General features: G+C 40.5%; 1 protein-coding gene across 3 annotated transcripts in view; it reads right to left on the minus strand.

Moving 5' to 3' along the window:
• Nucleotides 1-21,157, minus strand: part of LGR5 (leucine rich repeat containing G protein-coupled receptor 5) — a gene marked incomplete at both ends in the record, with an annotated part of 121,099 nt that overhangs the window by 21,661 nt on the left and 78,281 nt on the right. For 2 of the 3 annotated variants that reach the window (XM_081248849.1, XM_081248848.1), the window contains 3 exons: nt 980-1,051; nt 2,793-3,008; nt 18,023-18,094. In XM_081248849.1, the coding sequence (XP_081104975.1) occupies nt 980-1,051; nt 2,793-3,008; nt 18,023-18,094 (360 nt within the window). The remainder of the gene's footprint in view (nt 1-979; nt 1,052-2,792; nt 3,009-18,022; nt 18,095-21,157) is intronic. The other variant, XM_081248850.1, reaches the window with a different exon arrangement.

The following is a 21,157-nucleotide window of genomic DNA, read 5'->3' on the forward strand; positions in this document are numbered from 1 at the left end:
TTGAGTGTTAAAAACATGGAGGTGAGGAGGGCGCAGCTGGAACCACTTCCTCTCCCAGCACACACGGTGTCCTCACTGCCTGTCACGGCATCCTCATTAGGCCTCTTACTCAACAGGGTGATTAAGAGGAGCCCCTCCCCTAGGAAACAGCTCAACCCTGGGGAGGCCCATGAGAACTGCTCTCGCTGTGGCTCTGAGTGGTCAGCTGGCTGGACTCTATGTATTTTTATTACAGATACCAACTCAGAACTGAGGTTTTGCCCTACTCTTTGGAAGTAGGGTATAGTGGTAAGCATGGATTTTGGAGTCAAACTAGGGAAGGAAGCAAATCCCAGTTATGCACTGACTGGCTATGTCGTGTTGATAAAGTAACTTAACCTTACTGGAGCCTAAAATGGTATGGTAGCACCTGCTCTCATGGGCTGCTTGTAGGAGTGACTGAAACAATGTATGCTGAGTGTTCAGTACAATATTGGTTAGAGATACACTCAGTAAATGTACCACTGTTACTACTTTGTAGACTTCTGAGTTGCTTCAGCAGGAAGCTTCACCATTTGCTAATGAGACGCCTGTTCCTTTTGGATTGGACAGAGTTTGGCATTTGCTACTCTGCATCCTCTCCTTCGGGGGGTTGGACCAGACTCATGAATAGTGAGCCTGAGTGACAATATGGAACCAATCCTTGACAGAGCACACATTCCTAAGCAAACAGTCACTGCTCAGTAGAGGACATCTCATTTAGCTTATAATGATTCTAACTAATTTATCACTCTTGATAGATTAAAATAAAATCTCAGTTTTATTGTTCAGCTCTGTAGGGTGTGTGTGTGAGGGTAAGATGAAGCCACTGTAAATACCTGTTTAAAGCTCAGGCAATTAACCAAACCAAATAGCAACTCTGACTTTAAGGCTATTTTGATTCTTTCAGAATAGTCATGAAAACACTGAAAAAAAGGAAACAAATAAAAGGTCAACTCACAGAGTCTCCAGGCTGTGGAGTCCATCAAAGCATTTCTTTCCCAGGGAGTGGATTCTATTGTTATGGAGATGCCTGCAGGAGAACATTACTGACAGTCATGAAGGCACACTGCACATGGAAACTTAGGCACAACATTTTGATTGCTGAAATCCAAAGAAACTTATGCGAAAGAATGCACTGATTATATATACGAAATGCTTTGTTTAACGTTTTTGTTTGTTTGTTTTAAAGGCTATCTGCCCCGTTCACTCTTCCCACAGATGATTCTATATTTGAGATAGCATGGAATGTATAATAATCACGGAGTGAGCAACGAGACTGATAAAAGTAAATTCAGGTTGTTCAGTATGGCTTTGGGATGTAGGATACTAAATAGAGATTCTGACCAACACTGACAAATGGAGGATGGAGGGAAGGTCCTAGGTGTACTAAGCACATTCTCTATTAAAGCTGATGGCTTATCATGGCTACATTCCCAGGGTGGGGCTACAGGTTAAGAGGAAACAACAATCTCAGCCACAGAGAATGGGGATCAGATGTTTTGGCTGCCCAAGGAGAGTAGTTATCTTGACATAGTATAAATGGCTCTAATTATCATCTTTGGCTCAATGGTTAAGTCGGTTAGGTCAGGGCCAGTGAGAAGAGCTGTGTGCATAACTGAAAACTGGACCAAGTCATAAAGGGGTTTTTGGAAAATGGGCTTAAGGATGGGGGAAAAAGAATAGCTGGATCTCTGTAAATCCATTCCCTCTAGTGGAGGGAAAAATTAAAGCACCTACCCAGCTTCTGGTGGGATAGAAGCATGACCTTTGTATGTGAAATTCAGTATAGAAATTTGTTACTTTCACCCCACATGTCCTATCCTTTCAGACTAAGGTTTTCATTCTAATAAATATATGTTGGTTTCATGTGACATCTTTGTGACATTTATTGAGGACCTTTTACATGCAACACATGAGGAAAGAGGGTTGAGGGGAGCCTAAAAAGATGGATGAGATGCTGGCCAGCCCTCAAAGGTGTATATACTGCAGTGCAAGAGACTGACGTGTCATCAGGAAAAGTGGACTGATTGAAGACAGCGATGGGCTGGTGGGGGGCATGGAGCAAAGCCAGAAACAGTGTAGAAGACGCCTTCCATGAAGTCACCATACAAACTGCTCTTAGAGGCTGTCAAGCAGCTACTGTTGTCCTGTATCAGGATTGGTTGACTATTATGTTATACATGTGGGGCATTCTTCTACACTCTTGAACTGATTAGTTTTCAAACTATTACTTGAGAATCTTTTTGATTTACTCGAAATAGTGAAATCTGGACCTCAAAGGAAAAAAGCCATATAAATGCATAGCTCGCTGTCAAGGGTTCATTCCTTGCTTCTGTTCCCTTGTTGGAAGGGGTTCAAGAAGTTCTTATTAAATAATAAGAAGGGCATATTTCAATTTGACCTGCATTATAAATTATTATCATAAATAAGGGATTTTTTTTTATTAACTTCGGTCGCAGGACTAACCATACGGTGTGGTGATTACATGTACAATACACAATGGCTTCCCTAAGACAGAGGTCATATTTTGTTATCTTTGAATGCCTAGCAGTGCTTGGCCCTTGGCAGGTGCTCGATAAATGCTGTTTAATTCTTTTACACAATTAGAACATTTATGAGTCATTTTGGGGGGTTTTCCCTCCCTTAAAATGTCCCTATTCAAAGTCTGAAGGGCTATCTGTTTAAGGTCAAGGTCTTACAGTGAATTACAAGGTGTTACAGTGAATTTAGAAACTGTTAAAAGAGAGAGGAAAAAAATCAATAAAACTTACAGAACCACCAAGCTGGAGAGGTTTCTAAAGGCGTTGTCTGGTATGTGGTGTATTTTGTTCAGGGCCAAGGTCATGGCCTGCAGTGCTGATAAACTTCTGAAAGCCTGGACAGGGATTTCTGTCAGAGCGTTGTCATCCAGCCACAGGTGCCTCAGAGAATACAGGCCACTGAAACAGCTGGGGGGCACGGAGCTGATGTGGTTGGCATCCAGACGCCTGGGAAGAGAGCAAGCAAGAGCAGAAGCAGAGAGCGAAGCCCAGGCACAAGATGCGCCGTGCAGGAAAACCTCAATATGTTGATTAATAGGAGTGAAACAGGGCTCGGGGCCCTCAGGACCCCCTGACATCTGGAGCATTCTGCTCTCCTGGTAGCCTCTTCTCACTCATGAGTAGAACCACTGCTGTAAAATTCCACGGTGCCCTGATTCTCTTCCAGCCTTGTGGATAACATGCTTTCCGGCAAGGAAGTGGCCTCCCCTGGGGTATAACCTTTCAGCCTGATCTTTTAGCTTCCCTTTCTGACACCAGGAGAAAGACACCTTCTCTCCTCCTTCCCACCCCAAGACAAACAAAGGCTGTTACTTTCCTGGACTGTTTTGAACACACAAAACATACTTATTGACTAGCTCTGGGAAAAGATTATTTCAGTATTTGAAAGGGAGGAGGTAATTTTTACAAGGCTGTCAGAGGCCCGCCTCAGGGAGAAGGGAGGTGCCGCCCCCCCACCTTTTCTTACTATTGTGCTGAAAAGCCTAAACCTGTAGGCTTTCTTGCTCATCCGAACCAAAGGCATTGAGCAGATGTTTGTTTTTCTTGACATTTTAAATGAATAATAAAATTAACAGCTTTCCCAGTTTTTGCTTGCTTTTTCTATACACCATTTTTTTTTTTTAATGGGGAAATACATCTAAAAATAGGTCTAGTTAATAAACTGTTGCAGCTTCAGGGCCAGCAGAGGGAGTGCAATACATTTATTTCACCCTAATCCTAAACATAAACAATGGCTGTAATGACAATGCCTTAACTTTTCATATTGAAGTGACCAGGCAGATTGAAATTTCCTGTAAGGTGCGTGAACAACAGAACCATCAACATTCAGCTATGCATCCGACAGCCCTCATTCATTTTTTCCAGTCTGTTCTCAAGGCTCACACATTTGTTTGCATTTTCAAAGCTAGGATTAAAGAAAGAGAAGAGGTGCATTTTAAGCAGCACATGTATTAGGAAGGATTAGAAAATCACGAGTGGATTTTGAAAAATGTTTTAGGAAGCGCTTAAGACTAAACAGATGCAGGAAGCACACAAGGATCACAAAATAATCTCCTGCAGACCAAATTTAAACAGTTTAGAAATAGAGTTCTCTGTGGTAGGGAGCTAATCTCAGTGGAAAGCAGCTTCCTCACTTTTGGTCACACATTTCACTCCACTCATGCCCTGGCTCCTGTTTCTCTGACTGAATGGGGAGGGATGCCCTCAAGGCCCTGGGCCAAGTTTTGATACTGAGATAAGGTCACTTGGAACAAACAAGTCCGGTGTCACAGCCCACTCACAATTAAATTTCCAGTAGAACAACTATCATTGCAGGCAGCAGAAATGCAGCTTCCAAATATCTCAAGGTTCTGTCTACAAATGGAACTGGAGAGGTTTAGATGAACTCAACGCCGTCTCTTCCCCTTATTCCAGCAACAACATGCTCGGCCCGTGTTCAAATAAGGTATAATGTCATTGGGGCCTGAGGAGGTGCTTGTTTTTGTTTGACTAAGAGTAAAGCACATATGTAAACTCTCCTTAATGACTGCACTGATTAAAGCATGAAGATTTTATTTAGATAATATGAATTTCCGAGTTTTAGTTGATGTACTGATGATTGCTAGTTGCTTATGCGTTGAAACTACAAGTGCTTCTAAGTCCTGAAAAGGACTGACATTCAGGTTCAGTGTAGCTATCAGGTTACATGTACAGAAAAGGCTTTCTCTGCATTGAGTCACAGGCTTGTCTTTTTGGCTATTTAAGTTACTACCAAAGTTTCTGCTGGATCTTGAAGTGACCCTGGTATCAGTTTCCAATGTTAAAAAGTCCATTTCTCTGGATAGGTGTCTTTTATGAATCATCTCCCACCTCCAGTAAAAAGGATGTAATCTGGCTTCTACACCGTGATCTTAGAGCAATTTGCTATCTAAAATGAGTAGGACAGGGCAATTCTTCACAGTCCTAATACTCCAAATACTAATACACCCTGACCCAGTACTCAGGTATCCTGAGTGCAGCATTAAACGTTTCTCTTTCTCAACAGTTTCTTCATCCAAGAAGATCCCCATAAATGGTATTCCTTCTCAATGCGGTGTTTTGAAGTCCATGTCCACCTGGGTGCAGTGGTCCAAACCTATTTCAGAAAGTGGTATATTGTTCACGCTCAGAGGTATTATCTGAGTCAATCTTAACAGAAGATCCCAAGGCAAACCAGAGTATAGAATTCATCATCCAACCACTCATACAGGTGGTTCTTACAGAGCAAGGTTAAGACTGTGGACAAAGCAGCTGGCAGGGCACGAATTGTGCCTATTCAGTGAGTAAACAGAAAGCTCATATTATGTCAACCTGGTCTGGTGGGGCAGCTGGGCGTTTTCCATTCATATGCTTGAAAATGCAATCATTAAGCACTGGAGCGTAAGTAAAATGCGAGAACACAGTACGTGAAACACACGTAGAAATGTGGTTCTATAATATTATCAGGAGCAACAAGAATAACTACATTATATGGCTGCACTTTTTAAGGGTTTTTTGGTTTTCATTTCTATTTCCTGCAAGTCACAAAGGTGTGTGTGTGTGTGTGTGTGTGTGTGTGCATAGTCAGCTCAGAACCTGTGAATCAGTGCAGAGGTTTGGGATGAGAAATTTTGGGTCCAAGTCAGATAGCAGCTGTATGACCATGGCCAAGTCAACAGACTTCAGCTTTCACATCTGTAAATTGGGGGTAACTCTATCTTACTAAAGAAAATAACACAACAAGACTTTGTAAACTATAAAGCACCTTAATGATTTTTAAATTATTACTGCTTGAAGTGGGTTAACAGTTAGCATTTTTGTCTTTTGACCATAAAACCAGTCAGAAAAAAAGAAGTCTGTTAAAATTTTCCCTTAGTCAAAAGTTGACTATGAGTGCCAGCTTGTCAGTGAATTTCAGTTCTGAGACATGCAGACTACTTCTTTCATCCCTCATAACAGAAATGATGAAGAGGTGTCTGCGATCAGACACCCTTACTTTTCAGCCTTCAGTATTATCATTACCTGTGTGTGTGTGTGTGTGTGTATCTATATTTATATCTATCTACCTACCTACCTATCTATCTATCTATCTATATCTCAGTATCACAAAGGGCAAATAGTTGTGTTCCTGATACATTACTGAAGAGTACATCTTCACTCTGAAGGCAAAGAAGAAGTGGTGACATGTGATAGATGGCACATTCTCAGAGAAAGTTCCTAGCAGTGATCTTGGCATTTAATTATCCATCAATAATGGGGCAGAGGCAGCATAAAGCCTGCGGTGCAGTTAGGTGTAGCAAAATGAAACACTTTAACAAAGGGAGTGGCCTCACCTTCTTCTGGACAAACAAACCTCTTAATTATTTATGATCTTGAAATGCAATCTGAAAAGTAGTCACTATATAGGAAATGGCACCCATTTTATGCTCTGTATGTTACTTGTAACTTACAGAAAATGATAGATAAAATAAAATGTTACCCTACTTCCTATGTCACATGCAACCACCTACATAATGAGCATAGGGTAAACTGGAAAGTGCGCTGAGTTAGGAGAATTAAGACACAAATTTAAGTCAAGACTCTGTCACTTATTAAATTCTGAGATTAGGGGCATTCTGATGAATTTCTCTGAGGGTCAGTTTTCATATCTGTAAAGCAGAATCACAACATGTCACACAATTGCTATGGGAATTAAATGAGAAAAATATATGCAGAAGGGTTTTGCAAACAGTAAAGCACTCTACAAATGATAGGCTTATTACTGGAGAAAAATCTTCACATTTAGGAAGTAGTATCATTCCCCCTGCCCTGAAGTTTCTTTTGTTTGTTCTGAAGCATCTTAATCCTTTGTAATTTCAAATCTCTCTATCGAAGATTGCCATTTTTTTTTTTTTTTTTTGGTCATATGGACTGGCAGGCTGGCTGATTTTCTACTCACTGTACATCCTTAATACATATGTCCAGCACTTCATGTTTTATATATATATATATATTTGCGGTACGCGGGCCTCTCACTATTGTGGCCCCTCCCTTTGCTGAGCACAGGCTCCAGACGCGCAGGCTCAGCGGCCATGGCTCACGGGCCCAGCCGCTCCGCGGCATGTGGGATCCTCCCGGACCGGGGCACAAACCCGTGTCCCCTGCATCGGCAGGCGGATTCTCAACGACCGCGCCACCAGGAAAGCCCCAGCACTGCATGTTTTTTGGGTTTTTTTTGCGGTACGCGGGTCTCTCACTGTCGTGGCCTCTCCCGTTGCGGAGCACAGGCTCCAGACGCACAGGCTCAGCGGCCATGGCTCACGGACCCAGCCGCTCCGCGGCATGTGGGATCTTCCCGGACCGGGGCACCAACCCGCGTCACCCTGCATCAGCAGGCGGACTCTCAACCACTGCACCACCAGGGAAGCCCAGCACTGCATGTTTTGATTGGTGTTATAGGAAGGCTTCCTTCACAGAGAAAAGGAGATGCACACGTTTTGTGTTTCTCCAGCAAAGGTCCAAAAAGTCCCCAAAGGCGAAAATGGCTGAGGAAAAATATGATATCATCTAGTGCAAGAACAGAATTTTTATTAACTATGAGCCTCTACGGTGTCACTTAGAGGACCACAAGTGATGAGAAATGGATTCGTCATGCCTGTTGCGCATATGTTGAAACTCCTTCTCTGGAGGGAAGCCTGGAGGTCGGAGGGCTCTACCATTGCCAAAAGGGATTCTACTGCACAAACTGCTGGGCCAAGGGGGCTGTTTCTCAGGGACTCTGGGTTGTCTCTCCTCACCACTGGCACCTGGTCAGGACCATCCATTTCACCCTGACAGTCTTCAACAACTTTGCGTATACAAGGTAAGCGTTTGGAGTCTGAATAACTTCACTCCCAGAAAGTTTCTGGATTACTAAACCTATGAGAAACGTCTCACCTTCCCCCAAGTGATCTTCAAGATCTGCATAAAACTATTTCTCTGGGATGGGGGTGTCGTGTTGTCTCCAGAGTGAACAACCTAATAATGGATGTGCTGTGGAAAGGTCAGTCTGATAGCTGTGTGCAAGAGGGGCTGGGGGGACAGGAAGTGATCAAGGCAGTTGCAGTCATCAGGGTGAGAAAGGAGGAGTGCTTTAAAGAAGTATGGGAATGTGGAGGAAGGCCTGGTATGAAGGATGTTAAATAAGTGGGTCTGACCAAACGTGGTTGGTCAGATTTGCTGGATGTGACCAGAAGGGAAGACAAAGAAGCTATGGTGGCTTAGTGTTCTGGGCAACTGGGTGGAGGGAACCATGCAGGGATGAATGTTACCCAGTATTATACAAAATAAAGATAAAACAGAACTGCATGTTCACCGTGAATACAGTTCTGTAATATCAGTGTATCTTATGTGAGGAAGAGCTGGAACGTAACAGGCAAAAAAAAAAAAAAAAAAAAAAAATCAATTTTTAATGTTAGGCAATGGCAAAAAAAAGTGCTTATTTTCTTAACTTCTCTCTGAAGTTTTTCCCTAATGTTTTCATTCATAAAAGCTTAACTTTACAAATTTTCTCTTTTAAAAGAAACATTTTGCCAATCTGCTCCACACTCCTGAAAGGAATTTTTGCTTTATAGATGGCATTATGGTAGGGATTAGAGAATCTATGAGGTAATTCTTGCTATTGTTTCTCCAGAAAATAGCCCTTTACATATATCTTGTATATGCTACCTTGCCAATGTATCACACAAACTTATATCTTTGTTTGAGAATGTCTTTGATGAGCCATTAACTACAGGGAAGAAAGCGTTAGTCAAAAGATAACCCATTGATATTGGCTAATTCCCATCTCAGATGACTGTAATATTGTCAATTATTAACATGGATGACTGGAGAAAAAAAAAGTCAAAGGTGTGAAGAATGCTGCAGCTGCAGGTATAATACAGCTTATGGGACTCTTACAATAAACAGAACTATGAAGCACAGCATTTGACACAGCTATTTTATATTTGGATGAGCATTTTTCTTCATAAGTTTTAAACAAGTGATCAACTCTCTTGTACACACATTTGTACATTTTATGAGACCATTTTGAACAATTCCTGAAGAGTCAAATGAACACAGTGATTTAGTTCATTTATAAAATGTTAAGAAATGAAAAGTTTCCATTATTATCTAACTTTTACTATGAAATGAAAAGCATGTAGTTCCAAGCTTGTATATAACACAATTTGACCAATTCCCTAAAGTCTTTGTTATGGTGAAATTTTACTGAATTTTATTGCACTGAAACCAGTGGATCATTGGAATTGAATTTGTCAGATCATTATAATAATACTATCTGGATAGAATTTTATCTATATGAACTCTTACAGATTGAATTCGTGTTGATTTATATGAATTCTTCCTAATAATATGAGTCATTTTTATTGTTAGTATAGTTTTTTAATATTTATGAAATCATGACAATGTGGGATTCCACCTTCTAATGAAATTTCCCATCTATAACCTAGGAAAATACTAAGCATATGAATTCATATAAACACCATGATTGCTTATATGGGAAGTTCTTCTTCCATCTTTCTATTCTCCATCTTATTTACTGGTAAACTTAATGTAAAACCAGGAAGAAAAATTATTGCTTTAGACTTGTCTCTGAAAAGGTAAAAAAGTTTTTTCCGTCTTTGCAGCTTGGGGAGAGGGAAACTCTATAGGTTCACTGAAGTGTAGTAACTTAGAGACTAGTCCCAACTCTAGTTTCTGTAATTACCTACAGATGGACAAATCCACTAATGGTGATTGAGGTCAACTTCTTTCACCAAAAAACAAACCCTGGAGTTCTAATTATAACTTTTCTTGGGAAGGGTCAGATATGCTCCTGTCAGAACTAAAAGTCATATCATTTATTCTTTCTCTCGGATGATTACCAGGAGTTTTTTCAGGATTAAAAAATATATTTAGTCACAAAAAAAAATAATTTAGAGACTAGTCAGCTGGCTCGACTAGTAGCTGTATGAAGTGTCTAATAGAACCAAACCTCTGCCTCTCTGGCATCACTGGGAAGTACAAGACTCCAATGAGAAATATATTTCAAAGTCAATTTACATGGAATTGCTCAGTTTCTCCGAGGTCACCATGGTTGTGAATTTTTTAACAGGGAGATGATCTACAGCCAAAGTAACAAGAGCATTGACTTCTTTAGCTTCATTTTTCTCCATAGAAAACAAAGACCTCCTTTTTGTCAGGAGCACCGTTAGTCTCCCAGCTACTACCAGGGTTTGAAATCCGGGGGTCATTTTTGCATCTTCCATTGCTGTCCAGACTAACGTTCACCAAGGTCTCTCCATTTATCTTCATCTCCAAGAGTGTCGACTTCCACTGCCTATTAAGTCTCTTATCCCTTCACACCTGCGTCACTACAACAGCCTCTAGCTGGTCCTTTTGCTTTTGATCTCTTATCTCTTCAATTAATCCTGCAGGCTGATGCCAGACGAGTCTCCCTACAACTGGGCTCTATGTCACGCCCGTTAGGAATCCACAGTTCTCCCATGTTACCATTCCTTTCAAACCCAAATTTTCCATTCTTATATTCAAAGCTCATCCACCTTATCTAGCTAAACTTTTCTCTTATTTCTGTGTCCCAGTCAAGTCCCTTTTGTAGCTTCTTCCCACAGTACCTCTGAGCCTTGTGTTCAGGAACATCCTCTCACTCCTGCCTAATCTGAATCTCATCAACCTGAGACAATATTATGGTTCCTCTCTCAACCCTATTCTTGAAGTGGGGAGTCCTCAGCTAAGCCAATGGGAAAGCTAAATCTTGTAGACAGATCAACTTCAAAATCCCTCAAGGAAACACTGGGACCCAACTCTCAGCTCAGGGAGGGCAGGGAGGACAAACCAGGGTACAGAGGTAAGAGCTTGGAGCCAGGGAGATCAGTGAATGCAGGCTACAGTCAAAGCGGGGGAGATTAGCTGATCTTGAGCAGCTGTTTAGAACATCATTTAGAGTTTGATGCTTTGGTTCAGTTCAACAGGTATTTCTTGGGTGCTTTCTTTGCAGGTACAGTACCTGGTGCTGGAGATCTAGCAGTAAACCAGGCAGACATGGTTTATAGAGCATGTTTTCTAAAGGGTAGTCTGTCAAATCATTACAATGAAGTGTTAGGTAACAGGAAATGCATGGTAGAAGGACCTAACCTAAGTTTCAGTTTTCTTTGAGATCTAGATCTGGATTTCAAGCTGCCTATGTGACATCTCTACTGAGTTGTTCTTCCTTAAACAAGACATTTGGTTTGAACATGTTCAAGACCACACTCATTATCTCCCCAAATGTCATGCTCTACCAGCATTTCTTATCTCAGTGATGGGCTTGAGTAAATATGTGATTATATAAACCAGGAACTTAGGAATCATCCTCCACACCTCTTTCTCCTTCATTCTTTGTAGCCAATTCATTACCAAATACTGCTAATTTCATCTAAAAATTTCTCAAATCCATTTCCCTTTCTCTGTCTCCACTGCCCCCATCCTGACAAAGTTCTCCTTTCTCTCCTAGACTATTTCAGTAACACAGATCCAATCATGCCCTTTCCTATTCAAAATCTTCCAGTGGATTCTCACTGCTTTTACAATAAAGACTAGAATTTGTGACATGTCCCAAAGAGCTTTCAATGGGTCTGGACCCCACCCGCCTCACTAGGCTCTTCTTGTACTTTTCCCGCCTCATGCTTCCTGCTTTGGCCACACTGATCTTGTTTCTGATCCTTGATGTACCAGCTCCCCTCTCCCCGCACCATCACTACAAGGTTTTGCACATGTAGTTCCCTTTGTCTGGAAAGTTCTTCCCTCTTCTCTTTGTCTAATCAACTCTTACCTTTGCAATATGAACAAGATACCCTTTTCTCACCTATAGTTTCCTCATCAGGAAAGTGGAGACAAATTCCACCTCCCAGGTCATGAGGGAATAGACAACCAAATGCATAGGGAAACAGTAAAAAAGTCTGACTGGTCCACACATGAATGAATATTGTTCTCTTCCCTTCCTCAATTTATTTATTTCTGTCCTGAAGCACTACTGCTTTTCCTCCTTTTTGTAAACCTCCATAACCATATACCTAGAGGTACTATTTGTTTCTGTCAGGTTCCTTCCCCTCACATTAGTGCGTTCTGTTGCGTGCCCGTTCTCTGTAGTGGATTTGCTCAGGGAAGCACAATAGCGTAGTGGTAAAATTGGCAGATTTTGGAGCCAGAAAGACCAGAATTTTTATCCCAGACTTACCTCTAGCCTGACTCTATTAAAGCCAAATGACCTTGAGAAGGTCAATTAACCTTTCTGAGTTTTCTCCTTCCTCATCACTAAGGAAGGGATAATCTTGGCTCCCACCTCATGAGGTTTCTTCGAGGGTGATGCAGGTACGAGTTTTAATAAATATTGACGGCTCCTGCTTTTATAACTGTGGGTGTTTTTGATTTTGTCCTTGTCCTGTTCCTATACTTTGCTGCTTCTTTTTTTACAATAAATTTATTTATTTTATTTATTTATTTTTGGCTGTGTTGGGCCTTTGTTGCTGCGCGCGGGCTTTCTCTAGCTGCCGAGCAGGGGATCTAGGTGCGCGGGCTTCAGTAGTTGTGGTGCGCGGGCTTCAGTAGTTGTGGTGCACGGGCTTAGCGGCTCCGCGGCATGTGGGATCTTCCTGGACCAGGGATCGAACCCGTGTCCCCTGCATTGGCAGGCAGATTCTCAACCACTGCACCACCAGGGAAGCCTCTTTACTGCTTCTTTATGTGCCTTTTCGCAAGTCATCAAGACCCCATCTCTCCTGAAGAGGGGGAAACACTTTGCCCCGTTCACAGTGTGCCTTCCCATAGCCGTCATTCTTTTAGCTTCTCCCGAGTTCAACCTACTTTCCAAAGTTAACCTTTATTTCACAGTACAAGACTAAAAAAAGTTCATCTTACTTCTCATTCTATAACATCCATGTTCTCTTTTGGTTGTCTATCTGATATGACTGTCATGTCTGTGATTTATCATAGCACGGGCAGATAACCTGATGTCACAATATTTCATGCCTGGGTCTTGCTTAAAGTCTTCACATTTCTTTTTCACTGGATTCTGAAGACTGTGCTCCAATTTGATCTCTCTCTTCTTGTGGAAAAAGGGCTCCTTCGCCTTTGAAAATAACTTTCTCCTAATGTTTAAATGGGGGGAGGGGGACAAGGCAAAACTCCTCTTCAGAACAATTCACTGCGTGCTGGTTTCCACATGGTGTGTGAAATGAACTCCGAAGAGTGCAACAGACAAAAGCCTTGGCCTCTAGAACTTCTCAGTGCTCCTCTATCCCTAGGCGTACCTAATATGATGGCACTTCTGTGAAAAACAAAATACACCAAGATCATGGTGTATTTTTGTTATGTAAACTTAAAATTTCTCTTTCTGGACACTATTTTAGTGGAAGGAATAATGTCACTAATACTAAAACCATTGCTTTGTTTTTTTTTAGCCCTTTTGATCTTTTCATCTTATCCTCTCGGTTACCTCCCTTTGCTTTCTTTTCTTCTGCTCCTTGTCTTCTGTTACTTCCTTCCCACTCTTTAGCCTGGGTCTGAAACCCAATAGGCTCCTGGACATTAGCAGTGGAGAACTGCTGCTGGTTCCAGGCTTGCCTTACTTTCTGCTCGGCACTGCGATTCCTCCTCACTTCCTCTTCCTGCTTATTCTCTTTTTGGATTATTAGTAGCAAAACCCTACTATGAAGAGTTGAGGTGAAGTTATTGACATTTCACCGGGTCCCAGGAGGGGGGTGTCTGTAGCCCTTAAGCTGATGTCACAATAAGATGCTCAGGCAGATCTTATTCCAGGCAGGAGTTATATATTCTTCTCGGCTTTTAAAATAATGTCTTGACTCTAAAGTAGATTATTAGCTCATTGGAGAATAGAGACAATGCTAAAGACATGTCTAATTCTCCCTTCATTTTCTGTTTACCAACTCATTATTTTTGTGATTGTGCATTTTCCACAATTAGTTTCGCTAGTGCAGACTTGGCATGAAAATCAACATGTATTAAGTAATATCCTGGTTAACTGGACAAACATGAATGTGTCATTCTCTTTGATCACCTTGAACTTCCACTAATGACGGTGAGGTGCTTGAACATCATTAATGACAATCAACAAGTGAAGCAACGATGTTTTTTCATAGATCGATTTCTTAACTATTAATACAAAGGTGTGAGGTTATGGGAGGGTTAAGTTTTGAGTTTCCATCAAATCACTGCAATCTGATCCTAGTCCTCAAATGACTATAATGCCAAAAGTTTTTTGGTGAAATCCAATTCACTGTGAATTCTGATTACATTTCCTATTCCTTTCCAAAAAACAGAAAGGAAATTAAGTTATATTTGATTACATTACAAAAGGCCAACTGGTGTCTGGGCTGTCATTGCCTTGTCAGAAACCTAACGTACATATTGTACAGGGGCAGGCTCTGGGCTACTGGGCTCTGGCACATGGACAAGCCCTCTTATTCTTTAGCTGAGCAGTTTGTAAGCATCAGCAGAGAGTTCAAAGAACACAAATGTACCTATGTGTTTTCATTATGACCAAAGCAAAATATTTGTTGTTTACATGGAATCAATGAAAATTACATCCCTTGAAATATAAGTACAATTTGTTTCTTACTCAGAGCAAGGTTCCCAACTTCAATATAAATCAAGTTTCTTAAAGTTTATTCAATGAAGCCCAGTCTGTATGGGTGGGGCAAAGTATACCCATGATCTATTTCAGTAGTTCTCAACCATTTTTGGTTTGTAGACTGCTTTGTTCACGTCATAGACACTAAAAATTTTAATTCTCAAATGCACCATGTATATATATCCCCTGAGGATTTTGTTAAAATGAAGCTTTTGATCAAGCTACACAGAGATGGGGCCCAGTGTTCTGCATGTCTCGGGAGGTGCTGATGTTGCCGGTCCATGGACACATTCGAATAGCAGGATAATACAGCATGTGGCCTCCTAACTTTATCTGCCCCAGATTGTCAGTAGAACTAATAGGTAGATGTGAGCTATTTCAATTAAGCACAAACAAGGCACCTTTTTGAATAAAAGGCCCATTACTTTTATTTCATATTAGTTTACCCTAGAATGCAAAATATGGACTTTGTTATTATTTCAAGTTTGAAGAGTTCAGGAGGATATTTACAAATCATCTTAGGACACTCATTTTCCCGATCTTCATTTAAGAAGCACTTACCTATATCATTAAACCGTTAGAAAACCCTGATGTTTGGGTCTCCTACTCAGAGGTTCTGATTTTCATTGGTCTGGGGTGCAGCCTAGGCTTCCGGACTCTCCAGATGATTATTCTTTGCAGCCGGAATTGAGAAGCCCCCCTTTAGAAGTTGCTAAGCCAGGAATGCGTATGGGTGATGCACTCCCAGCCCCTGGGGAATGCAGAGTGCTTCTTAGAGAGTGAATGAATAATACAAGGAAAAGAATAAAGTGGAGAAAAATAGAGTGAATTCAAGAAAGAGAAAAGAGGAACCATTAAAAAAAGGGCTAGGTGGAGGTCTAAGGGTTGACTGTAGTCCAAGAAGAGCTGGATAGGTAGCTGAACGGAAGCCTCCCAGGTGTCACGGATGCGACAGGTTTCACCCTCTTTGTTATTTGTATTGATGAGGCTGAAGTATGCATGCAAAATGAATGGACAGTGGACAAGGAACGCACGTTTGCAATGACCATTAGACTCAAATCTGTTTTTATTTTTGGAACTGCTTGAAGGAGGCAGGAGCAATCCTATTAAACAACTTGCATCTGGGACAACAGTAAAACTTTAAAAGGGCTCACAGGAGCCCAAACCTCCAGAGTGGGTAGGGGACTCCTTTGGTTGGTAGAATACAGTTTCTGTGTGGTTGGTGGTTAAGCATATGTTTTTTTGAGTCATATCTTAATGCTTGTATCAAAGTAGCACAAAAAATGTAAGTGAGACAAAGTGTCATAGCTGCACACACTGCCAACATTCATCATCTCACATGGTCTGCCGTGCTCTGGGCAAAGGGGCCCCGGACAAACATTACATAACTGGCCGATACAATCCAGTGTGCACTGGGGGCTGAAGATCTATCTCGATGCCTCCGTCTGGATGCAATAGCATCCTGCTAGAACGTTAACCCTTGGCTTTTTCACAGGGAACAAATATTTATAAGGTTTCCACAGTCATTGTTTTTGTGAACCAGACACCAAATGCAAGAGACACCTGGTGAACAGTAAATATCTAGACGGTAAGAAACTAAATCTGAACACGTTGATCAGAGAGGCACCACCCAGTTCGAGCGAACAAAAGATTCGTGGTTTTCGCTTTCTCAAAGGGTTCACTTCTGTGGGTGTTCTGTTTGTGATCCTCTTTCAGCTGATAGTGGCTTTTGGTTACAAACTCTTATCCTTCTATCTTCCGCCTGCCTCACAGCTGTTTAAAGATCCTATTGGCCACTGCTGTTATCTCGTTTTTCAATTCAGCCATTAGACCCCGTGCCCTGACACAGATAACCCACCTCCAGGGTGTTTTGCTGCTCTGGCTGGTTCTTTCCTTCAGGAAAAGGCTTGTTCCGCAAAGGGGGAGTGATACTGTGATGTCATTACAGAGCTCCTGAAAAGGCAGCAGACCCATCCCCTGCCACAAAGGGGCTCTTGTGGGCTTGTTTATCTCTAGGCTGGTGAGAGCCTAGGAAGTCACTTTGTTCGACTGGAATAAAAAGCTTAAAATGGTCTCAAGCACAGATTTGCTTTCATTAAAAAGAAGAAAAAAGATCAAAGGAAGAAAGTAGCATCTCCAGATCTCACGTTCCTCCTTCTCTTGTATCACCTCAGTAAAAGACATTAAGCGAACTATGTGTAATTGTTAACCGATGTATTCTTTACAATGATGTTCAACTCGAGTCTGCAATATTTATTTGCCTTTTTAATGCATTTATCTCCCTCATCATTCTAGACCAGAAACCAGTATTTTGTTTGACAGATGAGGACCTCCAGTGTAAGTAAGATGAAAACATATATCACACATGTGGATATTGGAAATCATGCAACATTTCCAATACACTTATACATTCTGATGAGATGCAGATACTGATCAAGAACTCGTGGCATAGTGCTGCCAAATAATCACTGTGAACCACAGCTTACAACCCAAGCTCCAAAACATCTAGCTGGTGAGAAAGTTCTTTGTGTGAGGAATAACGAATTTTTATTCATTCAGAGGTTTTAAATCAGGGGAGGGTGGGACCTCCTAATGGAAAAGTTGTGGATTCAGAGTAAGGAACACCAACACCACTGCTGTGTGTGTTTGTGTGTCTGTGTGTGGTGTGTGAATCTGAGGTATGTGTGTGTATATCTGTGGGACTGTTTGTGAATATGTTTGTATGTCTGTGTGTGGCGGTGAGGAAGCTCCTGGTTAGTAGACCTGCCCAGTATGACTTTAAGAGATACCATTAGATCTTAGCTTCCTGAATTGAGGACCCCTGGTATGCATACAGAACTCAAAAAATTAAGCCTTTATTTGACTCAGCAAAATTGCATTACAGGGCAGCTCAGATAATCTAAAAACAGAAGAAACTGAAGATGCCAAGAGGTCTAGATTTTGACTCTTTTTTTCTAGATAAAAGGAGAAAGTATTATTCCTGATTTGAATTCAGGAGCTAAAATACTGTATAGGGACTGTACTGTATAGGACAAGATCCTGGATTTTTGTCCTGTGATACCAACATATACAAGAGGCTTTTCATTGCATGTTTTCTGATTAAGTCTCTGCCCTGAAACCTCAAACCCCAACACTGGTCTCTCTCATACATATTGTCTAATGAGGATGCAAAGAATTGTTGCTCTAATGGAAACTCTCACTGGCAACTTATTTAGGTTTGGTCCCCACCCAAGCAACTTACTAAAATGGTCATTTGGACATTTCAATGCTCCTTCCCAAACTGATCCTGATAGCATGTTGGAATTTCAACTATACTTACAGTGATTGAAGGCTTCGCAAATTCTGTAGAGCTTCTGTGGGTACCTGTCTTAGGTGATTATTCTGAAGCATACTGCACATTGAAACAAATGAAAAAAAAAAACATTAAAGACAGCAATAATTAACAATAACTGGCATAGCAGTGTCAGGCACTGTTCTAGGTGTCAGGGAAACAGCTGAGCATCAGGCACAACCTTGGCCTGTGAAGAGTGACATAATTTAAAATTAACAAATGAGTATATAACTTGAGACAAGTGATAGGTACTATGAACAGAAAACAAAACATGGATTTGGGATAGATGGTAACAAGGGGTGAGAATTTGATTCTAAAGGTGGTCAGAGAAGATCTCTCTTAGGAGGTGATATTTGAGTAGACATCAGAATGGCGTCATGGAACAAAACATGGGAACATCTGGAAAGTTACTGAGGAAGAGGGAAGAGCAAGTGCAAAGGCCCTGAGGCCGGAGCTTGCTTGACTTGTTAAAGGAGGAGCAAAGGGTCATTGTGACTGAGGAGAAGTAACTGAGAGCAAGAGATTGGGAGACAACCTAAGGACATCTCATGAAGGACTTGCAGGCTTTATTTTAAATGTGGTGATAAACTCTTGTTGAAGGGTTTAAGTGGGGGGGGGAATGATGTGATCTTATTTATGTTTTAAAAGGATCACTGTGATGACAATTAGATTAGACAAAATGGAAATAAGGATAAGAGTAGGAGGATATTAAAGATCTTCTCCCTTCTTGTGTATGATCATATTTTGATATAAATTAATGCTTCTTGTGAACAATTGCACTTTTGCTCACCTAGGTTCAATAGTTCTGATCAGAACATGGGGACTACAGAATGGAGACACCTGGCAACAGTGAAATAAAATATATCATTGCTAGTGGGAAATAGTGTGGAAAAATTCCCACTAGATTTCTTATATTTTGCTACCTCATTCATAAATGTTTATAGCACAATAATTTCGCAGCCATTCCGCCCAACCCCCAGCCACCATTTCATGGTCAATGTAAGCCAGAGGCAGGAAACTATTTTAGGAAAGCATTTTTAAAAGACATTTTAGATAAATATTTCTACTTATTAGGTCACAAATTTATACTTGGATTTTCAGAAACTATTTGCCTGGTTCTCTCATCTCCACAACTGAAGTCTCTTTTCATTAGATGACTACCTGGGATTCAACGCCAGGTATGTCTGACTCCAAAGCTTGATGTACTTTCCATCGTCCCTTGCAGCATTCTCTTGAGGAATAATTGTACAAATTCTCAGGTTGTACGCCTTTCACAGTATGATTAAGAGCATGGGTTCTCGGATCTGACTACCTCTTCCCTGCCAGTAGCCCCGTGGCCTCAGGGAAATCATTCAATCTTGCCACATCTCAGTGATCAGTAATAATATCCACCCCCAGGGCTTATTGTGATGATCTAATGAGTGAAAGTACATAGAACAATACCTGCTGCCTGGTAAGCGTTCAATAAAGGTTGGCCCTTTCTGTATAAATTGATAAGTCCTCTTCTCAAAACTAATGATATAGTGACATTTTAATTAATGAGAAAATAAAATTGGCCAAAAAAACCCCCTCTATGCCAGTGGTTCTCAAACTTTAGGTGTCATCAGAATTCACTGGAAGGCTTGTTAGAACACTGTTTTCTGTGTTCCACCCTCAAAGTTCCTGGTTCAGTAGATCTGGGTATGGGCCAGAGAATTTGCATTTTTAACAAACTCTCAGGTGATCTTGGTGCTGCTGGGCAAGGCACCACACACTGAGAACCACCCTATGCTCTGCTAAGTATTTCTAAGAATATTTTCACCTGAACTTGAGGCTACATCGAGATTGGAGATAAGGTCTAAGTTTTGAGTCTTGGCAAGCAAACCATTTACCCTTCTTGACCGTTGGACTTTTATCTGTGTGATGGGAATAGAATAATACCATCTGATTGATGAGTTGTTTGCGGATTACAATATGAAGGCATTTATTATACTTTCATATATGCAAATATGAGCTCATATCAAATAAGACGTGTAAAATATTTGGAGATCATAAAATTTATGCTTTTCTCACTATGGCTGAGATTCTGTTTTCTAAGGATCATAATTCTGTCACTTGTAATCCAACAGTTTTAAACAAGTAATTTCATTATTTTAAACTTGAATTCAGTTAACATTTCATAAATCAAAAGTCTCAAAATATATTGGTTCCTTATGAACAAAGTCAAGATTTAGAGAGAGTTCACACTTCAATTACCGGTTAGGTAATTGGGAAAATTGTAGCTTGAATGCCGTATTTTGCATAATTTACCTAAATATTAAAAGTTTACGTTTATATGTTATTTTATACCTTTCCAAGCAGTTTTAATATATGATATAATTTTAACTTGACAGAAATGTTTTCAAAGCCACTCGCTAATTGTGTGATAAATTTAAGTGATAAGATACAGATAATAGACTTAATTGATGTGTAAACTTTATAGGTAATATATTACTGGCTCAAAGTGTGTACAGAACTGTCCTCCTATGCTTTGCTAACCGGACAGTGAAACTCTTATAACGTGGTCTTTCTAGAATATTGGAAAACTGGAGTAGAGGATAAGAGATATTTAAATGGCTTTTCTTCACTGAATAGTTGCAAAGTTTCTCAGTAGTTCTATATATCTACCTTCAGAAAATGGAACTTAAACAAGCTTTACTAATGATACCTTTTAAAGCTACCCCTGAGCTACCTCCCAGCAATTTAATTTTCAACCACTTCTACCAGTTAAATACCAAAAATATAAATAAAGAAAATCACTTAAGTCCTGATCTCTCCTTAAATAAAGAACTTTTGTTTAATTACTTTCAAATGACAAAACAAGAGCAAATTATCTCCATTATAACCTTATAGGTCTTCAGTGAGTTAATTAGAAAATCCTGTTTTTGTTTAAGATATTCCAGTGGGAAACAAAAAACAATTAAAGGATTTATAGTACTACGGAGTGCAATTAAAACAGAGCATTCACAACATGGTTGCAGATTTCTTTTATAAATAATCCTTTATTCAATGCAGCAAATACAAGCAGAATGTACCACGAACTGAATATGGGTTTAGGTACTTACAACTTCATTTTTATCATTCACATATGGGTGAGAAAAGAAA

The sequence above is a fragment of the Mesoplodon bidens genome (genome assembly GCF_964165515.1).
Source record: "Mesoplodon bidens genome assembly, chromosome: 11".
Lineage (NCBI taxonomy): Eukaryota > Metazoa > Chordata > Mammalia > Artiodactyla > Ziphiidae > Mesoplodon > Mesoplodon bidens.